The sequence below is a fragment of the Leptodactylus fuscus genome, chromosome 3 (assembly GCF_031893055.1).
Source record: "Leptodactylus fuscus isolate aLepFus1 chromosome 3, aLepFus1.hap2, whole genome shotgun sequence".
In the NCBI taxonomy this organism is placed as follows: Eukaryota; Metazoa; Chordata; class Amphibia; order Anura; family Leptodactylidae; genus Leptodactylus; species Leptodactylus fuscus.
The window spans coordinates 139679839-139705113 of record NC_134267.1 but is presented as its reverse complement, the minus strand read 5'-3'; the positions used below and the strand labels follow the sequence as shown (position 1 = coordinate 139705113).

The 25275-nt window shown below is 38.8% G+C and overlaps 1 protein-coding gene across 2 annotated transcripts in view; it reads right to left on the bottom strand.

The window, feature by feature from the left end:
• CSMD1 (CUB and Sushi multiple domains 1) overlaps positions 1 to 25275 on the bottom strand; it is a 1381920-nt gene that overhangs the window by 224506 nt on the left and 1132139 nt on the right. For both annotated transcript variants that reach the window (XM_075268411.1, XM_075268410.1), the window contains one exon: positions 12992 to 13087. In XM_075268411.1, coding sequence (XP_075124512.1) covers positions 12992 to 13087 — 96 coding nt within the window. The remainder of the gene's footprint in view (positions 1 to 12991; positions 13088 to 25275) is intronic.

The following is a 25275-nucleotide window of genomic DNA, read 5'->3' as shown; positions in this document are numbered from 1 at the left end:
TTTGAAAGCGAGTGAAAGCTGCATGCTGAGATGCAGGACAAGGAAGCATAAAGCTATTGTCGGATTAAGTGTTAAAAGGATGTCACCCATTCTTTGGATGAGTTTAAATACAATCTTCTAAAAGGTTAGAACTAAATATTCATAAACATTTTATCACATATAATATTAGCTTACAAATAGCAGGAATTGTGTTTGGAAAACGTATATAGATAGCATATAAATATTTTTCTTTTAAAATGTCTATTATGAGTAATAAAATACTCAAATAATAACTTAGAAGAACTTAAGTATCTAAATGTTGCATTACATGTATGTATACCTTGAGGGGTTGTTTTGTCTGCTACATACTGTATTTAGTGTTGTCTTAGTTTTCTCTTATGCTTTTCTTGTGTTTATAGAGGGAATATTCACCTGGTGTGCTCAATGGCAGAAGTTCATGCTCAGAATAAACACTACTTCTTCCTGTGTCTTCCAAATTCTTCTGTTAAAAAATTTCCATTGGGACTTAAAATTGCAGTCTGTACTGCAATTTTATTTCAATCAACTGCACAGCAATAGAGATATAAAAAAGTGATTGCTCAGCTACACGCAAGATAAAAGGTAAAAGTCGCCTTTTTGTTTAAAGGAAAACATGCAGTATACTATATACAGTGGGTTTCTTTGCCCCATTGGTTGTTGCAATGTATCATCCTATCATGTAGTAGATGTACAGGTTAATCAGAATGTATATAGTATATTATGAGCATGATCTATACATTTATTTGTCTGCATTAACATTTGTGTTACTATGAATACCCATTCATTGTAATACATAAATGAGTTACAATGAGAACACCAGGGACATGAGTGGGTACCACTGTAGTGCTATTTTTCTAACAAAATACTTTTGTCCTTAAGCAATACCCAAGCCATTATGATGTTGGATGTAGCTGTGGTTGCCTCAGTGTTTTTTTCCTTAGACACAATATCAATTAGAAATGGTTCCCTTCAATATAATTTCTCAACCGTACCTCTTCCATTGTGTGAATAAGGGAGGTGAAGTGCTCACCAAAACTGATTTCTCAAAGAGCTGATCTTCGTTGGTCCTGGGTGTTGGACCACCACAAATCTGATATTGATGACCTATCAAAAGGATAGATCATTAATATGTGACTATAGGAAAGCCTTTAACTTATCAAGCAATTATGTTTGAGAAAAAGTGCTTCTCTTGTAACATGTATAGCTGGAGGAGGTCAGGCAAGAGGAAAGGTAAGGAAAGTCACACGTGTAGGTTTATCACTAGGACTCCAAAAAAGTACACTGTCATGCTGAAATACTACAACTGTTGCTACCAAATTTCTGACTTGCAAGTTTTCAAACTGCAACATGTTACACCATGCAATCGTAATATCGTAAAACTCACCTACCTAATATAGCCCATTGATACATGTATTCCCCAAGTCCTCTGAAGGTGATTTTCAATGTATGTTTTTAGGAAAATGTTCGTTCTTATTTGCACAGCAACAAGAACGGGGATTCATACTGAACGGCGGCATGGAGAAGATAACGAAAGGTAAGAGACAAATTGCCGTTCTTAAGGCTATTCTGACGTGTTAGGGGGCGTTCACACTACCGTCGGTGTCCGACAGGTAGTGTCCGCTCCTAGTGTCCGTTCAAAATCTGTCACGGACATCAGGAGCGGACACTAGCTGTGTCCGTGACACCTGTCATTTATTTCAATGGGCATCGGGTGCGTTCTTTTGCACTCCGTGCCCGTCCTTCCCTGTCCGCAAGTGAAGATGTCCGACTTCTCAAGCGGACAGAAAAACCCTGCATGCAGGGTTCTTCTGTCCGCTTGAAATGTCGGACATCTTTACATGCGGACAGTGAAGGAAGGGCACGGAGTGCAAAAGAACGCACCCGATCTCCATTTAAATAACTGACAGGTGTCTCGGACACAGCTAGTGTCCGCTCCTAATGTCCGTGCCAGATTTTGAGCGGAAACTAGGAGCGGACACTACCTGTCGGACACCGACGGTAGTGTGAACGCTCCCTTACTAAGAAAAAAATGTGTTTGTATGATAGGATCCCTTTAATAAATATTATCGGATAGGTCAGATCTTTGTATTTTATGTTAAACAATGCCAATAAAATAAACCATATCCATGTAACAGCGAAGCTACATCATACTTCTATTACATCTATTTTTGAGATAATATGTTTTTTCCTTTGAAACAGATAACAATTGAGATTGTAATTTGCACGGTTTCATTATTTTGATGTTGGATTACATTATGCTGCTAATATAGTCTTGATTATGAAAAAAAAATCAACAATCTAGACCAACGCATTGTCCCTTGTGCCTTTAGTTGCCATGTGTTAGAATGATTAGCTAATTTTTTAATGGGATTAATTCTCATTACAATTTGGACAACAATGATACAAATAAAGATTTCTTTATTTCTCTACTCTCAAACAAAATGCCTGCTAAATATAAGCTCAGGTCATTGTTAAATAGGAATTCTGTTTCCCCTGTAATTATTTTCCATCCTTTAGTAAATGTTTCACACTGCTGTGAGACAAAATTGAAATCAACTCAGTGGAAAGTGAACAGAGAATAAGGTCAACCCAGAATATAGAGTGATAAATAAAATGATTGACTTTGCAGGTGAGATTAGTGTGTTTATTCAGAAAGCAGATGCTGTTCACAACAACGGCAAGCTAAAGTGCTGTCTTCTAATTCAATTCGTAGGCAAATCCATAATGCATTCTAGATTTTTCTAATCATTTACAAAAAGTTTGACTAAACTCTACTTAAGAACTTCTAATAACAAAGCAATTTCGCATTTTGACAAATATGATTCCAGGGATTAATGAATGCTCAAGTATCCCTATTGTATGGATCTCTATAGACCTACTTAGGACTTTAGGACATATTCCAGCATGTATTAGAGGCACCATCCTATCTAATTACTTGTCTTACTCTATAGGGTTTATGTTGTGTGTATGAGCATTTAGCCTTTAGTGAGCATATAAAAGGTTAAAATAGCTATTTTCCTAAGAATATTTGTGCCAAATATAACTTTACCTAATAAAATAATGGAAAATTGAATAAAAATGAATTAATGATCCTGCGTGGGATTATTAACAAACAATGTTGGATTAGGCCAGTTTACATTGCCGCCTACCACCAACCATTAATATCCAGTAATATTCATTCTGCACATAATAAATATAGATTTCTTATGTTTTAAAATTTGTTTATGCATCTGGATATATAGAGTTTGTGCAGATGGAGTGTACATCATGTCACAGGCACAATGACCCACACTTTGTGTCAAACTTGCTACTGTGATAAATCTGGTTCATTTTAAGAATGTCTAGTCTAAATTAAATAAGCTTTACAATAAATCTATATATTTATGTAGTGGAAAGTCAAGGGGACCCAAACAATGGGTTAGACTATAATGGGGTCCACCAGGTATCCGCAATTTTTATACTGAATCCGGCAGAGAGAAGTCTTCTGTGCAGGACATAGGATTTTCCCTTCTTCTTCTGTTGGAGTTGTGGTTCGGAGGTGGGGATCCTGCTGCATATTTTATGAGAGTGCGAGAGACTCTGTGATTTCTGGGAGGGTGTGCATAGAGTGGTTTGCCAAGTGTTCCGACATTCCCTTCCATACTCACCGTCCCTCTTCCTGCTCCACCTGTCGGACCTCCCTCTTCATACTTAACAAAGGTCATCCCTCCGTCATGTGATCAACACAGCCCAGGCCTGTGTTCCGGCACTCTGGAAGTCTCCTCCCTTCGCCACTGACTTCATAAAGTTGAGGACATAAGGGTCATGGAGGACCTCAATGCGTCTCTTTGGGACGCGAGGGAACCCTACTGGAAGCCTGGACCCCGTGGATTCTCTTTCAGGGTACCCAAATGCACAAGGACTTGCTTGGCTTATGCATTCTCACAGCTTGCTGGCTGGAGGACGGAGCTCAGGGTTGACTCCCCGACTTCCCTCCTGCCCTGTTTTTTTTTTCCTTCTTTTCTTTTTCTCTTCTTCTTTCTCCTTTTCTTCATTTCCTTCTATTACTTTCCTGGGTATGATGTCTGTTCCTAATTGTTTTGCTTCTTATTGTCATGTTCTATTGTCTATTTAGACACGCTTGTTTGTGTGATTTGATTCCATGGGTCCAGTTGCCTGGCCTGGTTTAGTTTTTTTGTATTGCTGTGTTTCTTTGTAAACGGTTTATAAATAAAGAATTTATAATAAAAAAAAGTCTACTGTGCAGAACTTTTCTCTCTGCTGACGTCTGGCAGTTTCTGCAGCAGAGTCACCAATGAAGAAACATACTAAATCTCTGGTGCAGATGTGAACTTCGGCTCAGTAGATATATGGCTAAATTCATTTTACATAGTGGAATCAGCAAGAGATGCGTGTTAAAGTTTTATTGTCTAGGCCTAAAATCTGCATCTAAAATTGATGTAGAACTGACAAGTGATTAGAAAACCTTTACAAGCTGTACCCCAATAGGCCACCACAGGTACAGGTACAGATGGAAATGGACTTTATAACATGGTAGGATACAGTCATAGAAAAATTGCATGCAGATAACCATGATCTCAGGCAGTGAAAACTGAATGAAAATCTCTATCAGGATCAGTTAAAAATAAATGGGTTTTCTATCAGTAGTGGTTTCATCTTTTCCAGCTCCAGGCAGTAGTTGCTTGACAAAAGACCTGCTGTCTGTTATTAGAGAGATGACACTGTGAAATAAATGGACAATGAGTCCCCAGTTGTGGTATTCCACTACACAGCATAGATAAAAATATTTACAGCAATATCAACCTTCATTTTAGCTCCGGTGGTACTGACAAGGGAACTATCTTACATAGTGACAAATCCTGTGAAATCTAGGTAATGTACATAAACATAACACTTAGTATCACATGGATTTCTATTATTTGGCTTTTACCTTTATATAGTCATACTTTTAACTTTAACACAGGAGGTGGCGTGAAGACAAAGTCACAGATTGTTTTGTTTTTATATAGAAAGAGGCTTAAAAGGCAACAAAATGTGGCAAGTTTCTGGTGCAAAAAGACAACATTAGTTTTAGGGAATTTTTCCTGAGTAGCTAGAAAAGAAGCATGGATTACATAGAATGGGGGGTGCCATAGCAGATAGGGGGAAAGGCTTGAAATGCCGATCAATAGGTGTCGTTAAATGTGCCAGATTTACTTGTCAGTACCATTAACAATGTGTATATGGCATAATCATGATGCTAGGTCAAATCGTCATGACCACTGGATGCTGCTGGATCCACAGGAGAGGATAGACAAGTTAGCCCTACGTCAGGAACAATGTCAAAAATAACGAGTTCAGGAACAATGCTAGAAAAATGCCTAAAATAACTAATTTTAACAATTTCATTGCTCTAAACATGATCAGTGACCTTCATAGTGATGTAATAAAAGAGAGAACACATAATCAGATGCAAAATAAACTATTTACTTACCATAAAAGTAATAAATGTTTAAAATATATAAATTTCACAAATTCCGCCAAATAACCTCCAGTTTTGAACGTATAACTATTATTTTGAATTAAATTTTGTGGAAAAAGCTTAATGTCAAGATGCCTACAATGGATTTACACACATATTCATTCTGAACTAGATGTTAGCTCACAATTGTGATAAATAAATGCATAAAGTAGCCTTATATAGTGTGACGTGTTCGGAACAATGTGCCTGAGAAGCCAGCACAGTCATATCTCCTCTCCTGAGTGTCCGCTTTACAACTGATTTCACATAGCACCTAGAGACAGGAAGGTATTGGGAGGGGGGAGAGGTTCCTGATAATCTGGTGAGAAGGGGAAATGAAACTGAAAGAGCTGTGCCTGTCAGGTCAGGTGTTCCTGACGGAGGATTAATGGTGAGGTGAAGCAAGTATATTCTTTTTTTTTTTTTTTTCATTTTTACCCACCTCCCCTGGCCTCCACTTAATATACTCTGTGGTCTGAGGAGACCCTAAGTATAATAACAGTTTGTGCGCTTCGTGCTGAACAAGTTTGGCCTGAAGCGAATCAGAGGACTGACCCTTACAAATATTCATTGAAACAAAATCTTATGAGGCTAACCTATATCTAATGCCCATTGAATTATATACAGTACGGAAAACTATCCAGCAGTTCTGATTTCTATAAGCAATCACCTAGGTGATATTCTGAATTCTAGGGATACGTCAATATCTAAACCTGTACACAGGTGGCCTCAGAGATGGGCAGGAGGCCTAAGGATGAGGCCCCACATTGCAGAAATGCAGCATTTTTGTTGCAGATTTTGCTGCAGTTTTTTGAGCCAAAGCCAAGAATGTGGGGTCACAGCCTTTAGGTGTTTCTTTTCGAGTGTTGACACATTGTGTACCCAGATGCAGCTATAGCCATATCCAGTCCCCGGGCACCAGTGCTGCCAATTTGGTGTGACACTTATTAATTCCTGGCTGTGCAGTAATGCAAAACACAAAAGTGGCTGAAATTAGTCTGCGTTTTACTTATGGAAAAGTGAAAGTACTGGGGATGCAGCATCCAGGTACACAGTATGTCGCCCCCTACAGGTGTTACCTCACTCTTCTCCCAATCACATACATTATCATTAATTGTGGGTTACACATGTACTTACATTGCTTCTCATGGAAAAGTACAGGTGTATCAAGGAAAGTAGCAGAAAACGTATGTGGTCTGGAAAACAGTATAACAGCCCCCCTATTCTGTGGTTTGTGCTATATGACTATAGTATAGGGGTCGTCAGCTTTACAATTATTGCACGGTGCTCTGATTACCTCATCTGTGATTTTTTAATTTAAATTGACACGCTGAACAAAAAAAGTAGCCTACCCCTGGTGTAGTTAGAATTGTACGTATAGTGCCAGTGCTGGTACTGTTTGCTAGCACTGGTGTTACCGCTTTACAATTGTTATATAGTGGGGTTATCCAGACCATGACATGAAAATAATCAGCAGAACAGTTGTACTAAGTGCATCGATCACTGTCAATTTCAGGGTTACTGAATTTACATCATTGCAGCATGTGGTGTATGCAACAACGTTAATAGACATATTGGAAAATGTAGGCCTTAAAGAGTCAAGCATATTTCCCACACTTGTTACTTGCCACAGGGAATTTCGAGAAAGCTTAACATACTTGAAACAAAGTTATTTACCCTCAGTTTTGTAAAGATGCCAACAATTTTGCCCAGCCCATTTTTGGAGTGTTGTGTGAAATTTTGTCCAATTTGCCTTTTTTTTCCTCAGTTTTTTTTTTTGTGTGTGTTGTTCGAATACACACAAAATTAACATGTGTATATTATAACAAAAGATTTCTAATTGCAATAATTTTCTAGAAAAATTTCAGTTGTGCCAACACTTACAGCCATGACTTTACTGTAATAAACCCAGATGACACTGCCAACCAGTGCAAGCAGGATAGTGAGTTCCTTGACTTTAAAAGCAGCACTATAAACAATACAATATGGGGGAGGTGAACATACCTGCAGCAGAGTTACAGGCCCAAATGGGTAGATAAATGATAGACCAAAACCCAGGACCAAAAGATCCTAACAACATGTCTGAAACAGGATAACAAGGTGCTAGACATATTGTATCTATAAGGATGTGAAAGGTCCTGTATAAAGAAGCACTCTAGAAAACCCTTTCTTCCATCCTTGCACCTTTCACATGACTGTCTATCACTCTACAGACTTCTTTCATATATACTGCCCTTCTAGCCATACAGTCCAGCATCTCCATAGCCCTGATCAGACACCATATTGACAGTCATATGTATCTGTCTCTGTACTGTGTTATCAATCCTATGATGTCTCAGTACAGTATCACATAGGCAGCTAGAGGCGTAGTAGCTAGTAATAGCATGTTTTACCCCCCTACCCCGTGGACTGCCTGTGGGGTACAAACCATGCAGTTTGAATCCTATAGAAAGGTTGTTGCATAAGATGATGACCCCTTTAAGAGAACAGAAAGCCATGTTATTGTCAGGGGGTCACCCTGAGATCACATGACTCAAACAGGGAGAAGAGAACCCTGAATCTTAACATAGAACTGAATAACTAGATAAGGTAATACTAACATAGTTCCATACATTGGGGGAATAGGTTCAGAATGAATGAATGAAACATAATTCCAGAGTATTTCTTTTAAGATGCTTAAAGTAATATAATATCCTTCAGTATATTTAATATAGGAATCAATATATGTATATATGTAATGTCTCATAGCAATTTAATATAGGAAACTCTCATAACAATGAACTATTAAGGCAATAATACATGTGCATATACTGTATAAATTAACACTATTATGTTTTGTTCTAAAATTGTAATAACTCCAAGTATCACATATCCATATTAAACTTTACTTCATTATGTGTTGAACTAGAAATAGTTTAGTACCTTAAGGATTATTTTCTTTTCATAGTCAATAAGGGGAAAATAAAGCATCTCTATTACATGGAAAATATAAATATGTTTGTAATTATGTTCCTTGCCATAGAAACTGCTCTGATATTGACTTATTACAATATATTGTCTTGCACAGGAACATGTTGTGAATCAAATCAAGCAATATAGTGATATTGTGAATGCCTTTATGGAAAAAGAAACCAGAAAAATCTAGTAGGAGGATGCAACCTAAATAAAATTATACATATACAGCATGTTTATTAAAGCTGTTGGAATGGAAAAGTAGTCATTTAGTGGTTATGTATTAAAATATACATTATCAATAGTAACAATACATGATGTATTCAGTGTACATATCTGAGTAGATGAATAAATCCCATATAGATCATATATGGATGTGTGATATTTAGCAATTGTGTATACGTGCCATCCTTGCCTTACAAGGTGTAGTAGGGTTTAACATGGCACTGATAACTTGCTGCAGCATGATATCTTATAGTGCACAATAAACACCATTGATAAAGTTGACTTATTATATTGCCTGAAAGACCATCACCTCCATAGTAAGCTGTTAGCTCACAGTATCATTCCTTATCTTGCTTTCATCTTGTTCAATAAAACTCATGATCACAGTGTGACCTCTTTTTTTAGTATAGACTGCTGCATGAACTGAAGGTTTCTCAGTCTCTGCCATCTGAGAGCTGCTTGTGTCAAGCTGGTTGGCCAGAGTACCAGAGGGTCCTCCAATTGGCTCAGGCCTTAATACAGTAATAGGCCAGCAGAAGACACCCACGTTCCTAGAGGTTGCTAGAGGGTGGGTCCCCAAAATCACTTTATCTACTGGGCCCAATGAACTTCAGTAAGATATTAGGAGCTACCATGTGACCTCAGACTTATCAGAGTCTTGTCTGCTCCCTAAAGCCCTTTCTCTCATATACTGCTCATAATTCCCACCTCTGGTAGTCAGGTCACAATGCCTGCATTATCATCCCCAATGTTATCAGCAACAGTTGGTGGAGCTTACAGAACCTGCGGTGACATCATCCTCACAGTGTTAGGTCCTGGAAGGTATATGTTAATATTAGGTCTGCAGTGTATTGTAGAAATAGGAAATAGACATAGGTACAGCAGCTAGACATGGGTGCAGGTGCTAGACATGGGTAGCAGCATCAGTAATAGCACATTTTCAATCTACTTTAAACTCAATAACTCAATCTTGCATAACAAAAAAAAAGGAGTGTCACTTTAAAGTTCTGTGCCAGAGTAAAGTTAATGCATTAACTACCAAGATAAATTTTGATGCATCTGTATATCTGTGAAGTAGTTAACCATAGATTCTAATAAAATAGTACATTACTTAGCACACAACTCTATCTCTAACTCAGGCTCTATCTGCAGTACTCTGCATTTCTCTCTTAGCTGCTGGATGGAGATTACCGGCCATATTCTGTACACATCAGAGTAGAATCAACTTCATAAAAGTCTCTCTTTTAGTCAAAAACAACCTCGGGATCATGCAGGGTATATACAGAAGTATACTGGCTTGTACTGATATGAGTAAAGAACTTTGGCTATAATAGAAAGCTAATATTCAGCATCACACTAAATCTGTGTTTCTGTTGCTATCTCTGTCTCCCGTTGCTCATTTATCTACTTCCCTTCCCCATAGACGTCTATAAACATATGTAATCTGAGTGATTTTAGCAGAGGGGAAGCAAAAGAGCCCGATCATAGCATCTATCTATCTATCTATCTATCTATCTATCTATCTATCTATCTATCACATTGAGATGTCAAAGAATGATTTCCTGTGGTTTACATAGGACTACCAGTTCAATAACGTTAGAAGTCCTGATGTTTTCTTTCTCTGTATTATTTCATGTACAGTTAGAGCACTCTGACATTGATTCAACAGGACAAAATGTCCAGATATTGTGTAACTGTTGAAACTTTATTTTGCTGTAAATGTCTTGCTCAGTCGCATGACAAAAATGGTCTATTAGACAGAGATCACTTTAATGTTTATGGAAATGTGTAATCTGACATTGTATCCATTACAAAGAGTAGAAAAATAAAAGAGACATAAGCGGCACCACTACATATATAATCCGGGCCAACTCTATCCAGTATGGGTTAAACTCAGTAAAAGGAGTAAATATCGGATAAACACATTGTTAATTCAAAACTTCCAAAGCTTCCTGGGTGGTGCTCACTGAATATAAAGTTCATAAACTTCAGCAAAATGGAGAAAAGCAGGGCACTCACCATGCAACGTGTCTAAAATCGACAATCTTTATTTCATATGTTCTAAAAACTTCAGTGCATCAAAACGGAGTAGATGAAAAAACAAGATTCAAGCGACGATCGTTTCATGCAACATGCATTTCATCAGCCTTGCGCAAGGCTGATGAAATGCATGTTGCATGAAATGATCGTCGCTTGAATCTTGTTTTTTCATCCACTCCGTTTTGATGCACTGAAGTTTTTAGAAGATATGAAAAAAGGATTGTCAATTTTAAACAAGTTGCATGGTGAGTGCCCTGCTTTTGCTCCATTTTGCTGAAATCCATTACAAAGAGGCAAACAAACAGGGCAAGATAGTAACATTTAACAATAAAGGTATTTTTTAAGCTTTTTTATAGCTTTTTATTCTTGTTTAGGAGCGCATATATGGTGAAACAATTTTGTAAGATACTTTGTTAACTACTTTACTTTAGTTCATTTTAGTAGGTAACTGGCTCTAAAGTTGTCCCTAGCAATGCTTTAACTAAGCACTGCCACAAAGAACCTCCACATATTACTGTGTTTTGCCAGTCTGCACAAATGTAAAAGTTGCCTCAAGGAAAGAGGATCACTTTAAATAGCTGAATCTCTGGTTTTAATATGAAATCTGAGATTCTCAACTTTCTTAGGCTACCAAAATGCAGAACAAAATGTTCTAGGTGGTATAAAACCTAATCTAAAGCTGTTTGAAGTAACCCCACCATTTGGTACCTACTTTGTATATGGACTCACCCCGCTATGCTTAGTCAGAGCATACCTAGGGAGATATAAAGAACCTATTTTCTACTACAAGAAAGTCAACATTTTTACCAAACAATAGTAAAAAAATGAAATTAAACTTACATTTAAGGGGGTTGTCTACTTTTAGACAAATATTGAGAGACAAATGTTAATGTTTGAATAATAAAACATTCTACATTTTTCCAATACACTTTCTGTATTAATCCCTCTAGATCTCTACTTGCTGTCCTTCATTCTGCTATTTCTAGTGGATAAAATTTTGACTATGGTCATGTGATATACAGTCCATGGTCATGTGATATACACACAGCTGCACGGCTTGTTACCAGGCAGATGTCTGATTACTGTGCTATGACTATAACGAGCTGTGCACCAGTGTGCACATCACATGACCATGGACTGTATATCACATGACCATGGTCAGAATTTCATTCACAAGAGGTAAGCAGAATGAATGACAGCAATCAGAGATCTAGAACACCATAAGGAATTGATACAGAAAGTATATTGGAAAACTGTTTAACTTTTTATAATACAAACAATAACATTTGTCTCTCAGTGTTGGTCTGAAAGTGGTCAACCCCTTTAAGATTGACTGCTAGCGTGTAACTTTTACTGGAAAAGCCCAGATACATCATCAGAGAAATGGGATGGGGTAGTACAGCGCCTGACACTATTCATGTCCATGTGTCTGTCTCGCACTACAACATAGTCCCCCACAAGTACAAATAGTTGATCAGGGACTGTAATACTGTAATAATGTTGCTGTAATACCAAACAATGCCACTATCCTAGATTAACTGAGTAGTTTGCACCACTTCTCTGAGCACCACTATTACGTCTTAATGATGATTTATGAAGGTCCTAGAGGTTTTACCCACATCAGTCATGTATCCTCAGAATAGGAAATCATGGTCAAATCATTAGTCAAAAAAAATAAGTCAGAATGGATTCATGGCAAATTTATATGGTATATCCCTCTAGCTAAACAGTACATATTGCTGTATATAACACTATTATAATACATTTATTTATATTACTGTAGCTATTTTGCCAGATTTAACTAGTCACAATATTCTCCTCGGAGTGTACACATTAATAAGGTTCTTCTTGTGTCTTAAAAAGTGCATAGTATTTGTTATAGTTTGTATAAATATGGGGTCAGGTACATGTGGGGCTTCAGACTCTGGACCCTGACCAACAAGATCTTCTGCCAATTCTGATTTTAGTCTGAAATCAGAAGAAGGTATTATAGAATACCCCTTAATGCTCCAATAAGCCAAGACAAACAGTTACAGTCACGAGGGAAATAACATAAAGCCTCTTAGCAGCATGTAATATTGTTCTTTTTCTCATAGATTGTTATAAAGGGTTTTCAGGTTTCCATCTATAACATAAACATTTGCTTCTGAAATGTAAGCAATAAAGCCTTTGTCAATGCTACTAAAAACAGCTTCATAAATATTAAACTGCTGAAATCAAAATGTTCCAAATGTTATAGGAGAGATTTCCAGTTACCTTGGTAAACAAAATGAAATCCCCTGGCAGGCGCGCCATTCGTTGTGCTAAACCTCAGAAGGATGTGATGAGAAGTGGCTAATGGCATTGTCTCCCCTAAAAAACAATGAATTATTATGTTAAGAGATTGCTTTTGGCTGGCGTGCATACATTCTTCTTACAGTACATGCAAATTTCATAATTACCATGATTTCAGGTTACTCTATTTTCAGCATACAGTGGTCTTTGGTTTTCCTGTGTGTCCATTATTGTGTATCCCCTTATTTGGTCCCAGTAGTCAGACCCCAGTGATCAGATATGTATTTCTATGAATGCGGATAAATGTCAATAATGGCAAAACCCTTTAGGCTTGAAAGGCCAGGTTTACATCTGTATTGTGGTTCATAATGGAGACCACAACACAGTATCAGATCTGTCTTTACAGTCTGTAAACATACACACATACAGTATATTGAAGTTGTATACTACATTTACAAACACTTGATGTAATCTATTTTCTTTTCAAAACCTCTTGTGCTGTGCTTTACAGTAAGAACGTACTTTTCATATGCATATTCTGTTTGGTGCTTTGCCTATATTTTCTTTGCTCAATGTGTACCATTCTGAAAGCTCTCAATGTACAATAAGGCACACTGGGAATCTGACCTCAGCGCTGCCTGGTGAAAACTAGAATATAATCAGTGTCCATTTAATAAGTGACACATGTAACAATAATTCTCTTTCTGTTCTCATGTTCAGTCTCCCCATGGTATGCTGAAGGATGAGAGAATGTTGTAAACTTGTTAACATATAATATAGCGATAACATACTTTTCCTGCAATCATAATCACTTTCTTTTAGCTTTTATCATTCCGCATAGTTCCTCAGTCTATTTTCATCCAGATTTCTTAGATCTTAATAAAGATGATTTCTAGACAAGAACTGCCTAATCTGTAAGAGGTTATACTTTCAGATATGTATTCATACAAAGGAACGCTTTATCACCTACTCACTTAGTTCTACAAAATTGCGACATGGCAAACGTGACTACCACAATCTTCTGTACATTAAATTTTGATTGAAGTTATAAATGGAATTCTTTTGTGGCTTTGGCATTTGAACAATGTGTTCAGAATAAAGGAACAGATCCATTGAAACTTTTTATATTATTAAAATCGCAAAGAGATGCGTAAAACTCTAGAAAAGAAGACAATGCCTTGCTTTTAGAGAAAGAGCTAGAATTATAGATTTCTGACAACCTGAGAAATTGGGGGGGGGAGGGGGGAGACAATATATACAACCAACTTTTTTTTTTTTTTTTTTAGAAGAATTAACGCATGATTGATTTTTTTAAGGAATTAATTATTGATATCTTATAGAAGATAAATTAAAGATTTGCTTGTGTGATTAAATTTTTAAGGTTTTTTGTTTGGTTGGGTTTTTTTAAGGTTTGGAGATTGCAGATAAATTGCCATAGTGACGTTTAGGAAAGATAGATAATAAAAGGAGAAAAGTCTTTATGAGATAAAACCAATCTATATTCTCAGTTAGGGGATGTGAACATCATAGAGGGAGGGTCTTCCAACTATATTATATGTGACAGCAAGTCACATGACTACAGTATTTGTTTTACTTGTCTGGGACCAGCTGTTGTGTGAACTGTGATTTGACTGTAAAGAACTGACAAACTGCAGACATGTCACGTGAGTCACATTTCACTTATAACTTATATTTCAGTCCTTGACTTTAAAGTCTCATGAGAGTTGCGGCTAAAAATCCTATTTTTTCTTGATTTTCATATTGCTAACTAAAATAGGAATCTGCTCTATAACTGTCTATCTCTTGCTCAGAAACAGGACATATAAAGAGATTACTGACCTGTATTGATGTGAATGAACTGCTTGGGCTGTGACAAAAAGGTCTAGGGTCAGACTAAATACTTTCTTGTCTTATATACAGTGGCCTCTCTACACAATATAATGTCCCATAGTCCTATAGTAGCCCCTCCACACAATATAATGTCCCATAGTTGCCCATCTACACAGTACAATGCCCTATAGTGGCCCCAACACGCAGTATAATGTCCCTTAGTGGTCCGTCCATGAAGTATAATGTCTCACAGTGGCCTCCACACAGTATAAGGTCACAGTGGCCTCGCTACACAGTATAATGCTCCATAGTGGCCCCTCCATACAATATAATGTCCCTAGTGGCCTCTATGGTATTTGTCATGAATTGTGCAAAAAATTGGGTTCAACTGAACACCAAATGTTTGGGGTTCAACACCCATGAACTAATATTATACTCTGAGGTCTCTTCAAACCCCAGAGTATAATGAGCAGAGGCCTAGGTGAGGTGAAGAACAGTGGTACTCTCTCTCCTGGACTCCAGCACGGGTCTCTTCAATGATCACAAATGCCACAGTCATGATGCATGATGTCACCAATTACAGGTCTGGTCTGTGATCTGCCAGTGAGTAACACTATTTTTTACTTTTGCTTTCATCACCTTCGCCTGATGAGAATAATTATAGAATTTTGTTTTGGAAGTGTCCGGACTGAACAAAACCATCCTAAAAATACCATAATAGTCGCAGACTTACATATTGATCCCTGCTACTGCCCACAGCTGCCTCTGCTCCACCTTTAGCCTCCAGGAGGACCCTAAAGTTGCAGGCTCTGTAGCAGCCACTACAGATGCTATGGCAGTATTTACACCTCTGCCTGTATGCCAAGGTGACAGTAACTGGTGGTCAATGGCAAGACACATAATGGGTGCTGTGACACTGAATTTCTTTCTGCTCAGAACATGAAAATAGTTCAGGCAGAGACTGGGGTATGAAATGAAGGTGCCACTGGTGTATGGATGGTGGACAAGGAAATTGTGGGAGCTGTTTGTGCTTGTTGATGGATCAAACGTTTTTCTCTACTTATAGTGTGTCTGGGTCATCCAGAGCTTGTTCACTGTGTGTGCATGCCCTCATATAACCACTGCTCCCTATTCCTCCAAGTACTAACCTTCTAGCTTAGATTGGCCTAGATGCAGGCATTACATTAAAACAACCATCTTGCTTCTCTCAGTCCAATGATTTACCCCTTCTCAAAGTCTGTCAATTGGGAAAAATGTCTTTGAGTCCATTGTAGAGACATGTCTAGCAGCCATCAATCTGTCACCAAGATGTACATTACCAAAAAGCAACCTCTAAGAGCCGTTTCATAGGGAAACAGTGGAAGGACTTTTACAATACAAAATAATGTTATTTTGTCATTGAAGGGAATAGACTGAGCTGCAATACCAAGCACAGCCACTATACACATGTATGGTGTTGTATTTGGTAACTAGTGAAAAGACTGCAGCACTCACCCGAATGCTGCAGCTTCTTCAAGCAGATGAATGGCAACATATTGGGTGTTGAACTCCTGACAATCTTTAATCGTTTTTCTATCATAAAGATAAGTCATCCATTTTTAAACATGGAAAACCCCTTTACATTGAATGACATATATGAAACATGGCAAAATAACTAACATTCCAATTTACTCTTGATTTCCTATCAATTATTGTTTCGTAAAATGCTGCCCATAGTGACAACATACGATGTGACTGCAGCCAACAATACAAATAAAAGTCAAGTTATGAACAAACCTTTTAAATAAAGCACAGTAGGTAACCAAAGAGTATTGGTAAGCTTTAGTATTTTAATATTCTATTTTTTTTAGACCCTGTTTTATAATCTGCATGACAAAACCATAATCTAAATGACAACACCCTATGTTGTATGTGATAACATTTGTTAGATATAGAGGAAAGGCAACGTAAATGTCATATTGATTTAAATATTATTATATGATTTAGATATCAGGCTGGTTGATATATTACAAAGCAAAACATTGGCCTTTATAAACTAATGAAAATCAATAAATAATGAATATAAAAAGTTATTATTCCTGTTATATGTGGCAGATATTACTCATTCTGTCATACAGTAGGTTTTACTTTGCCCCTTTCCTATGCCATAATTCTATTTGATATAATAATAATAATAAAATAATAATAATAATAATAATAATAATAATAATAATAATAATAATAATTAGAGATGAGCGAACAGTAAAATGTTCGAGGTTCGATATTCGTTTCGAGTAGCCCCTCAATATTCGACTACTCTAATCGAATATCGAACCCTATTATAGTCTATGGGGGGGAAAATGCTCGTTTCAGGGGTAGGCAACATTCAATCAAATTATACTTACCAAGTCCACGAGTGAGGGTCGGGCTGGATCCTCCGAGCAGTCTTCTCCTTGCAGCGTCCCCGCGGCGTCTTCCGGCTCTTCATTCACTCTGCCAGGCATCAGGCCTGGGCAGAGCCGACTGTGCATGCCCGCACTACAAGCGGACATGCGCAGTCGGCTCTGCCCAGGCCCGATGCCTGGCAGAGTGAATGATGAGCCGGAAGACGCCGCGGGAAGCTGCACGGAGAAGACTTCTAAAGGTAGGAGAAGAACCGGCATTGATTGGCCGACTGTATGGCATTCGGCCAATCAATGCTGTTTCTGCATCGAACTTTTCCATTCGAATAGCGAGTGGTACTCGATCGAGTACGAGTATTTCGAATACCGTAGTATTTGATCGAATACCTACTCAAGTACTACTCGCTCATCTCTAATAATAATAATAATAATAATAACTTTTATTTATATAGCGCCAACATATTCCGCAGCACTGTACAATTTGTTCCTCTTTTTCGTTACTTTTCTAATAAATTGATCCTATACTGTTTCACCTTAAGAATTAATTTTTTTCTAACCAACGTCTCCTTCTCCTTGTGCCGTTTTATAAATGTAAAGGGACATCTTAGACTACAATGAGAAACAGCACTGATGAACAAGTACAATGAAATTAATAAAGTGAATAAAATAACCTAAAATAAGGTAAAAAGCAAATATTAAATATAGAAAGTAGACAGTAACAAAATCTGGCAAAATAGTGTGGTAAACAACCCTAAATACACAAAAGCCATGAGGGATTGATATAGGAGGTGCAGAATATCCAGTCACTGACCTATCACAGAATTATCTGAGACATATCCTAGTAAACATATATTTGGATCCAGTTTAATATTACAGTGCTATATCTGTCCCACAAAGTTTGTAACCCATCTCCAGAAGAAACATCTCTGTACAACTCCAAATAACATATATAAGTTATATAGCATATATAGTCACTCCAATACCCCATTTTATGTATTAAATGCAGCATTCTATATACCCTATGAAGGAAAAATAATTGAGACAATTAATATATTTCACTAGGGGACAGCTGGGGAACTGGCCTCAATATATGTCCTCATACCTTGACATTCATAGGACCCACATCCCATACCTATTTACTTTGCAATTAGAGTGGCCTATTTTTTAAGACTATCAAAAACTGTAGTACATAGAAATTATACCTTTTGTGCCACTTGCAAGAGTGGCTATCTTCTCAATAGTTGAATCATTCCTGTTGCATGCAGATATAACCAAACCTGCACCAAGGAAAGTATAAGCAGAATAAGACTACTCACAGCATTACTGCAACCCAATTACAGGCTAGGGATGTTTCATGATAAACTTACATCCCTCAAGGAAACCATAAACTACAGACAATTGTCTTCACTTTGTTAATGGTCTCTTAGCAATGCTGGTTGGATGACATATAATGCTGTTTCCTATTGCTAACATCTAGATACTGTATCTGTACGTTTTAAGTTCAATTGCACACTGAACACATACAACAGAAAAAATGAAATTCTTGCAAGGTTTATTCCTAATTAGTTGAACATCTTTGAGCCATTTGCTACATTTTATAAGGAAATTTATTGGATTTTTGCTACTTAATTTAATGGGCATAGTATCTTTGTAGTTGTCATTAGAATTTCATATCTTTTGGAAACTTTAACAGCTTTTCAAGTTATGTGAATATCACATCTAATTTACTAGCAGAAAAGTAATGTCTCATTCCAATAAATGATATGAGAAAGTTTTCTAGTACTTTACCAACTGTAGAAAACATTTACTTTATCGTAGCATTTCTTCTTGTTATCCAGTATAAATGTGAGGAAATTGTAGCATGATATATAATAAAAAGTTAAAGGTTTTGCCATTCTCCAGAAATGAAAATGCATTACAGTTATGTATAAATATACCTAAATGTACCTCTGTAATCCATAATTCAAGCTACATTGGGGAAGATTTGTCAAGACCAGAGATTTCTACATTCGTTTTTTGTAATCCCCTGCTGTGACAGAGTATACGCCTGATTTATGGCATGGCATCCTTTAGTGGAACCTGTATCCATACTAAAGTCTAGGCAAGCTTTTTGCTAGTTTAGTTTTCAGGCATCTTGTATGCCAGAAAACTAGTTTAAATGATAATCATCTGATCAATGGCTGGGCAAAAATTTATACACTTGTCTTTCAATTTCTTTGATGACATGGAAGATCAAAGTAGTTTTAGATATGTTATTAGCAGAAAAATGAGGGGTTTGCAAAATGATTGGCACTAATTATTATACCTATATCCCTAACCATACAGGCCCTGATGAAAGTTTCACAAAAGTGTTGGAAGATCTTACATCATTATCCGAGGACCTTGGTATCAACAACCCTATCTCGAACTGGCTTGAATCATGGTTTGGAAAATGGAGCCACCTGGTGTCAAGTTTTTCCATTTCTTTGGCACTTGTAGCAGCAATACTTGTTGCCTGTGGATGCTGCTGAATTTCTTGCAGTCAAGGACTTTTCCAAAGATTGATTGATACAACTATGTATGTGGAATTAAAACCCTGCAATGATGAGTATTGTGAAATGCTGTAATTGAGAATAATATATGACCCTCCCACACTACAGGCAATTTGGTGAAGAAAATAAGGGAAAATGTCCAACAATAGCCTTTTACTACTGAAGTACCTGGAGACGAGAGGGGAGTATCATATCTGTTCTCAAAAGGAGGGGTTGATAAGGATACATATTTTCAGCAATACTTCTGGCTCTGCTCTGATGACTTTTCTGCTGGCCAAGTCAGGTTACTCTGAACCGTCTTTAATATTTAATAGAGATGAGCGAGTAGTGTTCGATCGAGTAGGTGTTCGATCGAATACTACGGTATTCGAAATACTCGTACTCGATTGAACACTACTAGTTGTTCGAAGTTTAAGGTTCGATGCAGAACCAGCGTTGATTGGCAGAATGCTATACATTGCCAATCAACGCTGGTTCTTCTCTTACCTTTAGAAGTCTTCTCCGTGCAGCGTCCCCGCAGCGTCTTCTGGCTGGAATTCACTCTGCCTAGGCATCTGGCCTAGGCAGAGCCGACTGCGCATGCGCAGGCATGCCCTCGCATGCGCAGTCGGCTCTGCTCAGGCGTCGGGCCGGGCAGAGCCGACTGCGCATGTCCGCGCATGACCACGCATGCGCAGTCGGCTCTGCTTAGGCCCCAATGCCAAGGCAGAGTGAATTCCAGCCGGGAGAAGACGCGGGGACGCTGCGCCAGGGGAAGACTTCAAGGAGAATCCAGCCCGACCGTTACTCGTGGACTTGGTAAGTGTAATTTTATCGAATTTTGCGTACCCCTGAAATGAGCATTTCCCCCCATAGACTATAATGGGGTTTGAAATCCGTTCGAACAGTCGAACAGTGTGCGGCTGTTCGAATCGGATTTCGAACCTCGGACATTTTAGTGTTCGCTCATCTCTAATATTTAATTGTTTAATCAAAATTTGTGCTTGGAACCACCAACATAACAAGATAATAAAACTTGAATAATAAAGATAATATGACCCAGATTATTATTACCCAGAAATATTACCCAGAAATTATTGTTTCATATATATGAACTGAAAATGCTTATTCAAATGTTTGTTCAAATATGTACGTTCACTTTGATGGGTATAAAAAGGTATGACTTGAACAATAAAACATGCTTCCACCCTGATTCAATTTGTTTCTGTGTTGAATGCATCACTGACTTGAGTCTTTAAATCTGACCATCATCCAATATACGCAAGTGGTCCCATTGAGACCAATAGAGATGAGCGAACACTGTTCGGATAAGCCAAACCAAACAGCACACTCCCATAGAAATGAATGGAAGCACCTGGCACGCAGACTTTGCCGGCGGCCGGCCACTTAACCCCCCGTGTGTCGGCTGCTTCCATTCATTTCTATGGGAGCGTGCTGTGAGCATGCTGTTCGGAACGGCTGTTCAGAACAGTGTTTGCTCATCTCTAGAGACCAACCCTGACAACATACAGACAACATGCTCCTATTCCTGTTTCAGGTGCCACTACTACAGTGTACAGTTCAGAAGCTGTAAAAACTATTTGTCATAGGAATATCCAGTATGCCCCGCAAAAAAGATTTTCAGTTGGGATGTCAAACGGCATGTCCATATTGACCAGTCAGCCTTACATTAATCAAGCTCATTGAAGAATCATCACTGTACTGAGCAAAGAGAATGGACAAGTAATCTAAGCAAGATATGAAAGGCAACTTTTTCTGTGTCTTGCTGCCAAAGAACATTTTTCAAATAAACACATTTAGAAGAATTTTTTAAAGCGTGCTTCAACATTTTGCTAAATTTTGTCGATAAGCTGTTATATTTGTGTACGTGAGAAATAACACTATTTCTGGATATTACAGTAAACCCAATGAATTGCAATGTATTTATTTATTTTTGCAGTTATCCCCTCTGTAGGATCTGTCTCCAATTCTCAGTTATCCCTGAACTAAAAGAGACTAGTTGCTTTGATGCGTCCCATAGACAGCACATGGAAAAAATAGGATATTCTGATCCCTTATCTTTCAGGCACAGAAAGAAGCACCAGCAACTCCATAAAAGACATTGCAGAGAAATCCTGAACACTACTGATGTGAATCCAGTAGCTATGATATAGTAAAACACTCATTACTTACTTCTTAAGTAAATCTTTTACCTTGTCTATGCTTTTCTCTCACTGTCCTCCTTCTCTTTTTTATATACACTTCTATGGGCATGGGTAGAGAATAGAGATGAGCAAACAGTAAAATGTTTGAGGTTCGATATTCGTTTCGAGTAGCCCCTCAACTACTCAAATCGAATATCGAACCCTATTATAATCTATGGGGGGAAAATGCTCGTTTCAGGGGTAGGAAACATTCAATCAAATTATACTTACCAAGTCCACGAGTGAGGGTTGGGCTGGATCCTCCGAGAAGTCTTCTCCGTGCAGCGTCCCTGCAGCATCTTCCGGCTCTTCATTCACTCTGCCAGGCATCGGGCCTGGGCAGAGCCGACTGTGCATGCCCGCACTACAAGCGGACATGCGCAGTCGGCTCTGCCCAGGCCCGATGCCTGGCAGAGTGAATTCAGAGCCGGAAGACGCCGCGGGGAAGCTGCACGGAGAAGACTTCTAAAGGTAGGAGAAGAACCAGCATTGATTGGCCGACTGTATAGCATTTGGCCAATCAATGCTGCTTCTGCATCGAACTTTTACATTCGAATAGCGAGTGGTACTCAATCGAGTACGAGTATTTCGAATACCGTAGTATTCGATCGAATACCTACTCGATTGAGTACTACTCGCTCATCTCTAGTAGAGAAATGTCTACACTTAAAGGGGTTTTCAAGGATAAAATGATTTTTTAATTCTAAGGCCCACATACACCCCCAACTTCCTAAATTACATTTATTACATTTTTTCTTTGTTATGCTGTATATACTGTATGTTTATCATGTGACCTGCATAGACACATTTTTTGCCTTTCTGCGACTTAATCAATATCCGCACCATCAGGGGAAATGACCCACCCTCAACCCCATTATAGTTACCTGTTCTTCCTCACAGCTCTGGATCCAGGATGTCATTGTTGACACGGTCCTCCTCTCTGTGATGTGTGCTGGCTGCCCACACATGCACAGTACAGTGGAGAACCAGCACACATCACAGAGAGGAGGTGCCAGCCCACTTATACTTACCTGTTCTTCCTTTTTTCATTTATCATTTATTTTGTGCAGAAAACCCCTTTAACTCATTCCAAGTTGAAAGATGCAATTTGTAAGAAAAACACTACAGCTGCAGTGACACTTAACTTGATTTTCTACAACACCAGAACTTGCTGTTGCATGATTTATTACACTGAGTGACCAAAAGTCATGGGAAGGTACCGGATGTGCTGTTAATAGCGGGTCCCCCCTCCACGAGCCCTGGTAACTGCAGCAAGATGACGAGGCGTGGACTCCACAAGGTGTTGGAAGAGTTCTGGAGGTATATTGATCCACACAGTCTACACTGCAGCCCACAATTGGTCCTGTGTAGTTGGTGCTGGGTCCATGGAGCAGACACTGGTATCCACAGCATCCCATAAATGCTCTATGGAGTTGAGGTCAGTGGGGCGGGAAGGCCAGTCGAGGGTTGTGAGGTCACTAGTGTGTTCATTAAACCAGTCCCGTGCCACCAACGAGCAATGACATGTAGCATTGTCCTGTTGGTACACAGCATGCCCATCAGGGAACTCCAACACCAGAAAGGGGTGCATATGGTCTGCCATAAGTTGCATATATCGAGGACCGATCCTTGATCCCTGCATCTGGACAATGGGGCTCAATTTGACCATTCGAACACAGCCCAGACCATGATGGATCCACCTCCTGTCTTGACATATCCCTGTTGGCATGCAGGATCTATGGCTATATGGGGCATAAGCCACACTCTCACGTGCCCATTGGCTCTGTACAACTGGAACCATGATTCATAAGACCATGCCACATGCTGCCGCTGCTTCACAGTCTAATGATGATGGTGCCGTTCTTGGCATACAGTCCTTGTGGAAATGGTATCCTGGCACCCCACATTCAATTTGGTGGTGATTTGTCCAACAGTAGACCGTCAAAAGGCCCATACAGTTCTGAAGAGGTGTGACGTCCTTTCATCGAAGACTCGTAGTCAACCGGTGTAACAGTTTACGCGGCTGCCAATGTTGTCTCTGTGATATTGCAGGTCCAACTGAGACACTTTTGACCTCAGAAACCCAAATTCCCTGGTAATCTCCAAAATGCTATGCCCCATGCGTCTTGCATGGATTATCATCCCACAGTCAAAGTAATTCAACTCGCAACATGCTGCCATGTTCACAAGACACCTGTCTGCATCAGACTGCTCAGATATCCTGGTGAGACTAGTGCCATAGGCCACATTGTGTCACACTGTTTGAGCATCATATCCGACACAACCGGCACTAAGACATGCCTTCCCGTGACTTTTAGCCACTTAGTGTATTTTAAAAGCCAACAAAGCCATTGAAAGACTTGAGTTAGCACACAGAGTTGTTAATGTATTAAGTGTCAATATAAATTTTGCTATATCTTTTATTCAACATATTACCACAGCATGGTAAGATGGCTACCAGGTGCTCACACATAGACACAAATAGAGTAGTTAGAATACCTCTTTGTATATTGTTCAATATTCATATCTAGATACTGCCAGCCAAGAGGATGGCTGAAAAATACACAGATCTGCAATTTGACTCTTCTCTTACATGACAGATTATAATACAGATTTCAGAGTGCATATCAATTATATATAAATAATTAATAATAATACTAATAATAACAACAATAAAAACCTTTCCAGTTCATTCTGAAACACATCTCATAAGGTTCATCCATTTCTAAGAGCAATGTGCCATTGACAGATACACATTTATTACTAAGCCATACAATGGGTCTCGTGTCTGAAACATTAACCCCTTCCCGACATGCGCCGTAATAGTACGGCGCATGTCGGGTCTTTAACTATGGCGACTGCCCGGGAGCCGGGCAGCCGCCATAGCCGCCGGGTGTCTACTGCTTTAAGCGGTAGACAACCGGCTCTAATGCCTCCGATCGGTCCCCGGACCGATCGGAGGCATTAACCCCTCCGGTGCCGCGGTCAAAGGCGCCGGAGGCGCCATTTTCCCGGCGGCGAATGGGCACCGCCATTTTGGTCGGGATCGCCGGCTCCTGGAGCATGCTCCAGGGCTGACGTCCCGTTGCCATGACAGCCGGGAGCCTTGTACAGGCTCCCATGCTTGTCTGCAAATCCTCTCTTTTGCAGGCTGGTCTATGCAGCCTGCAAAAGAAAGGATGCTTTTTTGCAATGCATTGCAATGCATTAGCATTGTAATGCATTGCATTAGTGATCAGACCCCCTGGGGTTCAACACCCCTAGGGGGGTCTAATAAATGCAAATAAATAAATAAATAAATAAATAAAAAGAATTAAAAGTTCAAATCACCCCCCTTTCCC